This window comes from Squalius cephalus (genome assembly GCF_949319135.1).
Source record: "Squalius cephalus genome assembly, chromosome: 12".
NCBI lineage: Eukaryota > Metazoa > Chordata > Actinopteri > Cypriniformes > Leuciscidae > Squalius > Squalius cephalus.
The window spans coordinates 30,000,578-30,012,948 of record NC_137133.1 but is presented as its reverse complement, the minus strand read 5'-3'; the positions used below and the strand labels follow the sequence as shown (position 1 = coordinate 30,012,948).

At 38.1% G+C, this 12,371-nt stretch overlaps 1 protein-coding gene across 2 annotated transcripts in view; it reads left to right on the top strand.

The window, feature by feature from the left end:
* Positions 1 to 11,884, top strand: part of nkain2 (sodium/potassium transporting ATPase interacting 2) — a gene marked incomplete at its 3' end in the record, with an annotated part of 155,370 nt that extends 143,486 nt beyond the window's left edge. Inside the window, exons 6-7 of one of the 2 annotated variants that reach the window (XM_079889391.1) lie at positions 5,997 to 6,078; positions 10,141 to 11,884. In XM_079889391.1, the coding sequence (XP_079745517.1) occupies positions 5,997 to 6,078; positions 10,141 to 10,150 (92 nt within the window). Of the gene's footprint in view, positions 1 to 5,996; positions 6,083 to 10,140 lie in introns of those variants that run through there. The other variant, XM_079889392.1, reaches the window with a different exon arrangement.
* Positions 11,885 to 12,371: the final 487 nt, after the last annotated feature.

Here is a 12,371-nt window from a genome sequence, read left to right as displayed (position 1 = left end):
TTAATTTGAAAGAATTTGAAAGAAGCATCTACATATGACTTGTTTAATCTTATTTTTAGTTTAGAACCTAAACCCCTATAAAGATTCAGGATGTATATATATATATATATATATATAGTATAAACCAAACTGGATCACACTATCAGATTTTTATATTCACAGAAATCGAACATGCATTTTACGCTTTAGCATTGTGGGGGAATATTTGTTTCCTGCTCTTGGTGACAGATCTTTAGCCTAGTTTGAATGCCCCAGTAAACAGTTGAATTTAGATGTTCCAGAATCTAAAAGATTGCTTTTATTGATCCTAAACGACCAGCCTGTGGCCTTGTGTTTTAAAGTAAGGAATAAAATTGTTCCCATTGTAATGTTCAGACGACCACACTTAGCACCACTGCAGCCACTGCCACTCTGAGACACATGAATCATTCTCTTTAATCGCTTTCCGTCCTGATAAAAGATTAGAAAGCATAATAATCACAATGAACTGATTGATAATACCCCTTATATGTATAAGGAATAGTTCACCCAAAATGAAAATTCTGGTCATTTACTTACTCGCATGTAACCAAATCGGTATGACTTTATTTCTTTGGAACACAAAAAGAGAATGCAAATCATATACCTTCATTAGACTTGGAATATGCACCACTTTTATGATACTTTTATGGTGCTTTTTTTGTTGTTTCACTTTCATTATATTGAAAACAGTGGGCAACATTTCCCCATTTGTGTTCCACAGGATAAAGAAACTCTATTCATTTACTGTGTTTTGCCTTCAGATGCTTGCAACTTTTTCTTGGGGAGAGTCTTTTGAGGAATATAGCTACAATAACAAAGGATATGCAGCCTAAACCTGGCATACAAGATCAATACTGTTGTTCTCTTGCAGAGGCAATCCTTATTTTCCCCTTTTCTCATCATTCTCTCATCACCAAGCAACTAAAACAGAAAGAGATGCATGTAAAAGTGTGTGTGTGGCTGTTTATGTGTCCTCCTTCTTTGTCCTGTATTTTCAATGCATTTTATAATTTCACAATCAGAGTAATCAGAATCATTAAACTTTACTCTGTATGTAATTAAGCATGGCCGTGTTTGGAGGGCCAGCTTCTCATTAAACGGAGTGCCTTCACTACACTTTAAGATCATGAAGAGGGAGCCCTGTGGCAGAATACATCCAGTGTAGCATGATGTTCTATTAGTCCAGGATATTTGTGTGTATTTGAGTTTTATGCATGAGTTCATTGGGATGTTGGTCCAAGCCAGAGCGTGATCCATTATATATATAATTTTTTGTATGCTTTTGAATGCTTGAAGACTCTTATGCTCACTAAGGCTGAATTCATTTGATTTATATATATATATATTTAAGATTTATTATGTATTATTTAATAAATAATAATAATAAAGGAATTAAATAATTAAAGGATTATAAGGGATTCCAAGGGATTGTGCATGAAATCCCCTAGATGCCAGCAAGCCAATGAGAATGCGGGACAATGATGACGATACATAACAACCGAGCGTATTGGCGCCAAAGCTGTCATGGATCTGCTTACACTGAACCCTCAGTAACTGGCAGATTTGAAGAAAATGATCGTCATTCAGCAGATAAAAAAATGTCAGGCAGTTACATACATATCACCAACATTTTATCTTGTGGTCATTTATCATGTACACATACAGAGTAAAGTTTAATGATTCTGATTACTCTGATTATGAAATTATAAAATGTATTGAAAATACAGGACAAAGAAGGAGGATGCCTAACAAATGTGGGCTTTATGGTACACCCCAAACAAGTAATTTATTGTGTTTATATTAATTAGCATGTAAATATTTATGGCTTGGGTCATGAAACTCTAGAGGGCACAGGCTGATAGGTCATTTGCATGCAGTCTGCAAGCAATCACATCATTACAGCATGGCACAAGCTGATTTGCCTCTGAAATAGCTTGCTGAACATTTAAAGCAGCACTCAGTAGCTTCGGGATTTCTTCGCTGTATTCTCGCTTTTTGCTCGCAGGTTTGTCTCTAGAGCTCCCCCCACAGCTTCGGAATAGATATTTGACAACACTGTTGTAAAAACTCGTTGGTGATTCTCAGACACCAGAGGCTATAGATCAACGACATCAAAGCAGATGGGACATTTTTTAAAACGTCTTCTTCATTCGGGTTCGAACAGCGTGAGGGAGCGCAATAATGACAGCATTTTAGCAGATTTCTTTTGGCCTTAAAGCAATTGTTTACATCGCGAGACCTGATATCACGCGAGACTTCCTGACGCGGCGGCCGGCGACCCGCCGGCTCAAAGTTGCAAGTGCGTATTTTCCGCTCACGGGCACCAGGGGGGTGCGAAACGACCACCATTCAACCCGAAATAAGTAATATAACCATTCCAATGACTCCGAAGCTGTTCAGTTAAGGTAAAAAAGTTACTTAGTTCACCTTTAAATAGTATGTTTCATTGTTTGCTGTAAGCTAGTCCTGTAGTGCGCTATCAGAGTTCCTTTGAAACCCTCCACCTCCCCCAGCACCACCTGCCTAGATCTGCTATCTTACATGCTCACAGCAGTGTGTCTGTGCATCTATTATTAGGAGAAGCAAGTCTATACTTTCTCTGCAGCAGCATAACAGATCTAGTCCGCCAAAACCCAAAACAATAACACTGCCATATTCAATAGCATGCTAAAAGTATTCAGAGAATATATATCATGGGTTAAATGACTTCAAGTCGACATTTATGTGATTAAAGTAGCTGATGACATCATTAATGAACAAATAAGCCTGAACCTTGAGCTGTTGGTGCGTTCCAGATGAGGTTGTATAATCAAACATATGGTAAAATCTTGTGGAACACTCTCGGAGTATGCATTTATTTGTCATTTTAACTATTGGAAACATAGCGTAAATGTGGACTTTAAAGATTTCTTATCCTGTTGTGTCCTCTATAGGCCATGATCAGTGACTAGTTGACGTCAAGCTTAAAGCGTCTTGGCAGAGCATTAATATATTATGCTGATGAGGCTTCACCTACAACCTGTGGTGAAAAAAAGCATCTTACATCAGAATCCCTAGAAATTTGCAGATACAGCCTTATTCAGCCTTATGAATAAAACACTCCAATTAAGCAATGTGTTCAAAAACGAAATAATTTCATCCTCTCACATAAACCAGTTTATTGGCATTAGATTAGTCAAATGAGCTATAAGCTTTGCATCGCAAAAACTTCTGCCGCCACTCTGTTCGGTTAACTTCCTCAAACTTAATTCCGCAGCGCTCCTGGTGTCCAATGAGGTTCCTGATTGCCTCAATCAGTGATCAGGAGAGATTCTAGAACATCTGTGTAATTGGAAATCCTTCTTGAAAGTCTCTCCCAATCAGTCCATGGGTAGCGGTTAGAGTGACTGGCGGAGCGCTTGTGATGAAAGACACGCGGCTGCATGGCAATTTTAGTGTCCATTGAGAGTTTATCAATGGTGTTGATGTTCCAAAGGTGGCCATAGGAAGATTCTACTGAGGAATATAATGGTTGAAGCTCTGAATCCTCCAAGCAGGTGAACGATATTGATGGCTTGGTCCCTGAGGCACGTGGAAACACTAATCAGAAAGCCATATTGGCCATTACGGCTTTAATTAATATAGTACATGAAGCACCTCCGCAAAGGTAATGAACAGCTCAAACCAATCAACACGGTCCGCACATAATTACAGCTACTATCAAGGGTAACGTCCCAGGGCCCATTTAAAGAAAGGACAGTATTTAAATGAGTCTGCCTCTGAGAGAACGAAAAAACAAGAGCGAGAGTATTAGGAAGACTGTCAGTGCGCACAAGTTGTGGGGAAACACTTTTTGCATCTATAACAAGGAAATTAGGTTAAGGCTTTCCTTTTGGGGATATGCAATCAGGCTTTGTGGTTGCAGGGAGGTGGGAACTCATGCTGATAGCCTTTGTGCGCCGCGTGCGGTTTACAAATGCCTTTGTCGGAGGAAAAGCTTTGGAAGGGTGAAGCCAAAACAATAAAACTCGTAAAGCTTTGCTATATGGAGTCTGTGAGGAGAAAACGTCCATCTCAGCCTAATTCCCTGCAGCGCCGGTGCCACTGAAATGGCTCCTTTCTGGGATGTGTCGCTTAAAGCAGAATAAATAGCTATTTGAGTCATTTTGTTGAGGTCGAGAGATGGTTGTTGTATGTCTTTGAATGCTAATGCTGTAGCTCAAGGCGGCGCATAGACCCTCGATCTGTCCGCTTTGTTTTTTTTTACTTCATTACTGGATCAGTGATCCCAGCATTTCCCATTATCTTGGCAGGACTAGCTAGGAGGAATTTCAGCAGTAAAACAACTTGAGATATTTGTTCCATTGGGAAGGGGAAATGTTTTAAAAGCTGTTTAAGGGCACATATCTGCCTCAAGGCAATCTATTTTAACGTTTACCCCCTGCAGATATATTTATAAAGGACATTAACATGAGAATGTTCTGAAGTGCAGCGCACAGTAGCTTAAATTTCTTCCATTTTTTGAATGTTTGGATGTTTAAATGTTTTCCATTTTAAATGTTATTTTGTGTATTTTTTATATGCCCTAGCATTTCAAAGTTTGGGGTCAGTAAGAAATGAATATATTTATTCAGCAACAATGCACTAGATTGATCAAAAGTCACACTGAAGACTGGAGTAATGGCAACTTTGCCATCACAGCTGTAATCTACATTTTAAAGGGGTCATGACATGTGAAATCAAATTTGCCTTGATCGTTTGACATGTAATAGGTCTTTGTACCATTAAAACATATTGCAAGTTTCATGGCTTAAAACATACTCCTCATCATAATCAAAGCATTTATTTAATCAAGTCACAAAAACGGCTCTTTTGGATATTGTGGGATTTGTGACGTCACACATTTGGCATCGAAACCATGGGGAAAACTGCCATATAGGCCTACATATGTTTAATATTATCTCATAATTTGGCACCAGGTATATTAGGATGCTGTCACTTTAAGACCTGACACATGCCCATTATACTGTTACACATTATCTTTTTCTACTACATTGTGTTTATGTGAATACTCGGCAACACCAGCATTTTGACATTATTTTGTGTGTATTTGACTGTTTAAGCGCAATAAGCAGTGAAAATTAAAAGTTGTCGGAGAGATAAAATGTGAGAGCAAGAACGCGCAGCTGGTATCCTGTATTAGATCCAATTAAAACATTTTTTTTAAATATTGTATTAGGACTGTCAATCAATTTGAAAGAAATTACAGAATTAATTATATGAAATCCAATCAAGCTCAGATAACATATAAATGTTGAGAGTGTAAAATGCTAACAGTGTCTCGCTGAAGTGAACGCTCTGTATTATAACACTGGCACAAGCTTTCAGACTGACCTCTGCGGGTCCCCAGATAACACTGATCAGGACAAAGGTCTAATTCAACAATGAGACCTATGTGGATTAGGGGATTTGTAGGTATATGCCCCCTAAAATCTATCATCAGAATGATAATCATTTCAGTCTTCCCCTCTCCTTCTGTTTGGGATGCACGAGAGAAGCTCTCTGCTAATTCCACAGCTTATCTCCTGTGTTCGTTAGTCTAGGAAACAGCCTTGGATTTCCAAAGCCTGGATCTTTATCACACACTTTATTACCTTTGCATCTTTGTGGAAAGCCCAGATACCCGGGTCTTCCAGGGCCTGAAACAGCTGGTGGGCCCTCACAGAGGGGCCGGGGGGGCTAATCCTGTCAGTTTGCCTTATGTTAGCCTATCATATTATCCGACCGGCAGCGTGCCACAAGCCGGCCTCCAAAGATATCAGTCTCATAGAGGATACGGTCACTGTTCATCCACTACACATGATTATCACACTGACACACACGGGATACAAAACCAAAAGGTGCTTATTTGAATGAACGACAACCCTAAAAAGCATTAAATAATCCTCTCGTTCTTTCCCCATTTTCCTCTTCCTTTCTCTCTCTCTTTTCTTTAGTTGACTTTATAGGAGGGTTTGATTCATACGGTTACCAAGGGCCACAGAAGACATCGCATTTGCAACTACAACCAATGTACATGTAAGTATCACTACCACAAATGGTACCACAGTGTTTTATCATATACTGGTGTAAATTATCACGGTGCACTGTATTTGATTTATCTATCTATCTATCTATCTATCTATCTATCTATCTATCTATCTATCTATCTATCTATCTGTCTGTCTGTCTGTCTACGTCAAATAAAACAATCAAAAGTGTATATCATGTTATTGAAAAAAACATGATTTTGTCAAATTAATAAATCCTAAAGTATTATTTGAATAACTTTTTTACAGATTATAATACCACAGCAAAATGTAAGTAATGTATAAGGATCCAACTGTTTTGTGCGGCAGCCATAGTCTGTAGACTCTTGTGCTCTCACGTGTTTGTGTCTGGGTTCACAACACTCTCTGTTGGACATGCTGGACATTCCACAAAGTGGTTTTATGAGAGGTGGTCCGTGACAGATCAGGAGCAAAACAAAACCCTTAGGAGTATCTCTAGTGGAACATCTCTAAAAAATAATATCATTGTCAGTCTGGCTGGGACAATAGCTTTGGTCAATATTAGGGGGGAGATCTGTTTGCTTAGTCTCTGTTGGCAGCTTAAATGTTTATGAGGAAGTAGTTGAATGCTCAGAGGTGGGACTGGGTGATCGTTGGGAGATTTAAGAGGATTTGGCTTATTGACACTGATCAATTGGTGATTGTGTTCTATAGAGTCAGCCTTTATGTCCACAATGCACTCCATTATGCCAGGAGGTGAGACAGCAATGCGATCAAAGCTTAGGCCTTTTATCTAAATAGAGACAGCTCTTTGATGGAAGACCAACCCGAACTAAAGGAGGGTTTGGGGGAGTCACTGAAAATTAGGGAAATACATCAAAACTATGCAGCAGATCTGATTTATATTCTAGTCTAACACCCATTCGCAAAAAAAAAAAAAAAAAAAAAAACTCTTAAAGAAAGTAAATGCCTTTAATGTGAATAGAAAGCTATAAGTAAGCCATTAATAGGCCATTAATGTATATATAGGCACTATCAAAACATTAAACCAGCCAGCATAGCAATAATGACGTGAGTTTGTGGCGTGACTATCTGTTTGTCCAATTAATGGAAGATCGGGGTGTATTTGGGATTTGAGATGAGACCCTTCATCTTTAGCCAAGGTTATACTATAGTTAACTAAAACTTAAGGGTATGTTTACACGACAACAATGTACTAAAAATGGAAACGTTTTTCCTTTGCCTTTTTCGCATAAAGGCGACAACGTTGTCAAAACAATCCCCGTTCACAAGGATCCACGAAAACGACTAAAATGGCTGTATTCTGCTGCCAGGCCAGTAGATGGCGATGTCACTTTGTAAAGAAACACTACATGCCTATAAACTGAACACGTAACACGAATGCTCTTTTTTTTTTGTTTTAGTTTTTAGCACGTTAGTTTTCACAAATTTAGCATTTTTGTAGTTTACATGGAGGCGATAACGGTAGCGTTTTCAAAAACCCGATTTCAAGAGCTTGCGTTTTCAGGCCGCCTAAATGAGCAGAAAAATGCATAATTTTTTTACATTTTTAATTGAAAACGGTGTCGTGTAAACAGCCCTTAAAACCATATATGTAACTTGAAAATGTAAACTTCAACTTTAGTTCACCCTATGGCATCATCTAAAGTCATCTTTGGCCTGTGGGTGACATCAGCCCAACTGATGTGAAAACATATGGCGGGGCTCCAAATGTGCCTGTCACTAGTTTTGGAACACAAGTGACACTGACGGCAAAATACCAGCCGGAACATTCCCCGCCATCCTCCAGGGAAGGAAGGGCTCAGCTGAGCTGCCCAGCGCCACAGTCTAGACACAGGGAAAACAGCTGAATGGAATCCTGCCAGTGATATGCGATCAGAAACGAGACCCCATATGGATTTAAATGGCAAGAGACAGAGCTGATTTACCAATAATACAGACTTATAGTTTGTCCCTAGAGAATTCACATTAAGGTTTCCCTTGTGGAAGCTTAATTCAGAAAAATCATGTTACGATAACACGTTATATCCACATATTGTTCAAAAGACTTTTTGAAAGAAATCACCAAGGCCTCATTTATTTGATCAAAAATACAGTAAAAACTGTAACATTGTGTTATATGTAATATCAAGTTAATGCATTAAATAATGTTAATGAATAAAACTTTATTAAGTGTTACTAAAGTAATTGATCAGCGGAATACATTTGTTATTATTATTAGTGAAATGAATTGTTATTATTAAATATTTTTGGGTGCTGCTTCATTATTCCATGCATTTTCATTTTCTGCCACCAATGTATATTGCAGAAAGGTGCAATTACATGGGCTTAGATCTGTGACGGGTAACAATGCTTTATGCAACTCCGTCCTCGTCTTCTGGGAACAGATGCTGTAAAATTGGGATTAATGAGGATTACACAGAATCCAGAGAAAGACTACAGAGAAAATTAATTATTCTCTTAAAGAGCCGCACCCCCTCTGTACCCACGGGTGCTCCCCTAGTCTTATTTGGTGAAAGTGCCTTGTTGAAAATGCACTGAATATTCACTTTCAGCCAATGTTTTGTATTTATTACATGGCCGGCTGACTAAATCATTCTGTCACGTCATGAGTCTCTTGCCTTTGTAAATGTCAGACTCTCACTTTTCCATAATTCATTGGAGTGCTTTGAATGGCAGGTCCATCCATAAGCAGATGGCATATTTTGATATTTCGGGGAGGAGGTTTTTCTACGCGTGCTCCTGTTGTTTTTGAGTGCATTTTGAGATTCAGTGTGGAGAAGAATAGAATAATGAAAAGTGGAAAAGGTCACAGCTAATAATTAGTTAGAAGGGCAGGACGACATGAGAGAAGGGAATTGAACTCACAATGCAACAAAAAAAAAAACACAAATAGGCCTACAGTGGCTCTAAAACATACTTGGAGACCTATTATGCTATTTTAAAGGTTCCTCATTTTGTTTTGAAGGTCTCCTACAATAGGTTTAGATGCATCCATGGTCAAAAAACACTTTACTTTTCTCATAATATACATTGCAGGTTCACCTATTTTCTCACAGCATCTGAAACGGTTCAATAAAGGATTCGCCTCTCTCCTCCTTCCAATGAAGAACATAGGTTGGCATCATGCAAATTTGTTACAAACGAAACCTACATAGGTTTTTGCAGGAAGTAAGACAGGAATTACTGACAACTCATTTCATTCAATTCAGAATTGGTTCTTTCTTTTAGGAGACAATAACTCAGTTTATCGTGCACTTTGATCTTTGATATTTCACACAACATGAAAGGTAATATCCGAAAAAGCAAGAAAGCGGCACTTTAATGTATGAATTTCACTGCCTTAGATTCAAAGTATAAAATTAAGTGTCATCTGCAAACAAATTGTGCTCGAGGTATAACCACATACGTACTACACATCACATCTTCCACTAACATTCTTTGTCTTTATTTAACACTGTATCTAGTGTTTTGTATTGATGTGGTTCAGAGGCATCATTCCCATTCTAACTGAGGGAGCACTTTTCCAAAAAAACATTATATTTCAAATGTATTGATTAATAAATGAAGTTGCACACATTTTTGTGTATAAAGAAGTGTTTATCTAATACGCTGTGGCAGAAATCACCCATTCATGTCGAAATCTGGTCAGTCTAGTCGAGACCTGCAACTCATACCACTCAAAATATCACAAATATCAAAGATGGTCCGAAATGAATGCATAATGATAATTTTCTCAAAAAAATCATACGATGGGATTTGATTTTGAACCCGGGACCGTTTGCACGCTAAACACAAACTGTACAATGAAATTGCCACTCAAAATCATGTGCTGTGTTTTGTTAATAGCAATGCCTTTTGGTTTGATTTTTTGTTAGCTAATGCAGTGTCATTCATAAATGTTTAATGTTGTTTAAGTGCCCAAATATTTTGTATGCACAAAAATGCTTTGTTTCACCCAGCTGACCTTAATCAAGCAGTCAATCTGATGTTGTATTACATGCACTGCATTTCATTATTTCTTATGCTGTTTAGAACAGTCTTTAACACTTGTTTTCTTCTCTCACAGGTCAAAGTAAAAGGATAACTGCCTTATCACCCAGTCAAAATGATGAACTGATGTTTGAACTTGTCTTTCTACGTAAATGTCTTAACATGATAGTGTCTTACTGACTGTCGGAGGAACACGGAACCGACGCTTTAACCTCAAAGACTCGAGCAACCGAGTGGATTTTCTTTGTCTACGCCCAGCCCTTCCTCCTCCGGAGCTCGAGAGAGCCCTCGTGTGGCCGAACCCCCTCAGCAGACTCTCGTCTCTCTCTCTCTCGGCCATTAGCAGTGCAAAACAGAGGAACAGATCGCATCGATGTCTGCGGACAGATCTGCAATAAGAAAGACTTGGAATCGTGCAATGGACCGAACGGATATAGTGTCAGTGTGTCCGACTGACTTTCACGGAATCCATCCATCCATCCTTAAAGAATGTTCATTAACCAGTCAGTATGATATTAGTTATCTAGTCCTACAGTCCTTCAAATGGTAAATGGAGTGGAGAGTCATTATTCCGGTTGTTTACAAAGGGTTATTCCAACTAAGCATTGGGATTACCTTCGGTGTTTAATTGCAACCCAAGTAGTTTTTCTTCTCTCTCCTGGATGTACTCGTCTTGAAAGTGCCAAGAACAGTTAAGAAAAAAACAAACAAAAAAAACAAATCAGTAGCTGCTAAGAGATTCATATTTTTCTTTTGGAGTTAAAGACAGTCCTAAAAAAAAAAAACTATGAGTTTATCGGTTCGACGTCACCATTGGATTCAGCCGTATTTGTTTGCATGAGGTGTTAAAATCTGTTGCGTATTTAATATCTTTCAGCTAGACATAGGCCGACCTCGGAAGGGGTTACAGTTGGCCTAGAGCGACTGTCCTTACTCCGAAAGGTTACTTGTGAATATTGTTGTTTTTTAAGACGGTGTTGAGTCTTGTTAACAAGATAACGGATAGAAAACCAATTGTAACTTCTTTCTATTTTAAGCCTTTTTTAACATGTGTGCCAGTGTTCACTCTTTTCTAGTAGACTAATAATTTGTTATGCCGTGTAAGTGGGCCTTTCTTTTTCGATATACTTGTACATATTGAGGGGGGATAGGGGTAGAGATGCAGTATTTCTAGTGATGTGATGTACGAGGAGGTGTGTGGAAGGAGTCTACTTTGGGTTAAAACGTTTTTGTTTTGTGTAGTAGCAGGAACCCAAGAATATCGAGTCTCTAAATCATTTCTTAACGCAATTGTTCCCCGACTTTTAAGTGAGAGGTTTCCCCTGGATTCAGCTGCGCTGTATGGCTTTTTTTGTAACCTGCTTCCTGAATGAATATCAAGGAACGAGTTTCTTTTTGTGCTGCACTTTCAATCGCCTAAAATACTGCACATATTGTAGCCCTTGTATGATGCGTGAAAGCGTGAAATGTCTTCATTTCGGTCAAACTACCATGCCAAACACAGCTGAATAACGCATTTTCCCCTTCCTTAACAGATAATGGATGATGAAATATGTATTTCTCCACTGTATATTATCTTTTCCCTTGAACTGATTCTAGTAACTGTGTGGGGTTGACAGACATATATCTGTGGTTTGGTGTAGAGAAAGTGCCTAAAATGACATCCTGTGAACATTCCAATAAATGGCAATCTGCTCTCACCCAGAACGGCTGTACATAAACAGAGGGTCTGACTGAACTGTGTTTAATCAAACCCCTTGTGAACTGCTCTGGCAAAGCTAAGTGGCTTTGATAATTAATAAAGATATTTTAGCCGCACCACTCTCCAGAACTCACTGGCAAATAATTCCCCGTAGTCTTTGTGCATCCGACTCAATATGGAGTGACGTATGAATGGGTAATGCGATTCAATAAGAATGATGACATTAGGAAAGGAAACCTGTATGGGTATATCTCACAAAACCTTTCAGAAACGTATATATTTAGGTTATATTTCATCCCCAAAATCAAAATATAGAGAGAATATATTTTGCTGTATAAAAAACTAGATTTTATTTTGTTTGTATTAATATGTGGAATTAATTTAAAATTTATCATAAATTATAATATTATTTATTACATTAATGTAATGCACAAAGATTATTACAGTAATAGTACTGGTCAAAAGTTTGGAAACATTACTATTTTTTATGTAGTCTCTTATGCTCATCGAGGCAATATTGTGAAATATTATTACAATTTAAAATAATGGTTTTCTATTTTAATATACTCTAAAATATAATTATTTATGTGATGCAATGCTGGATT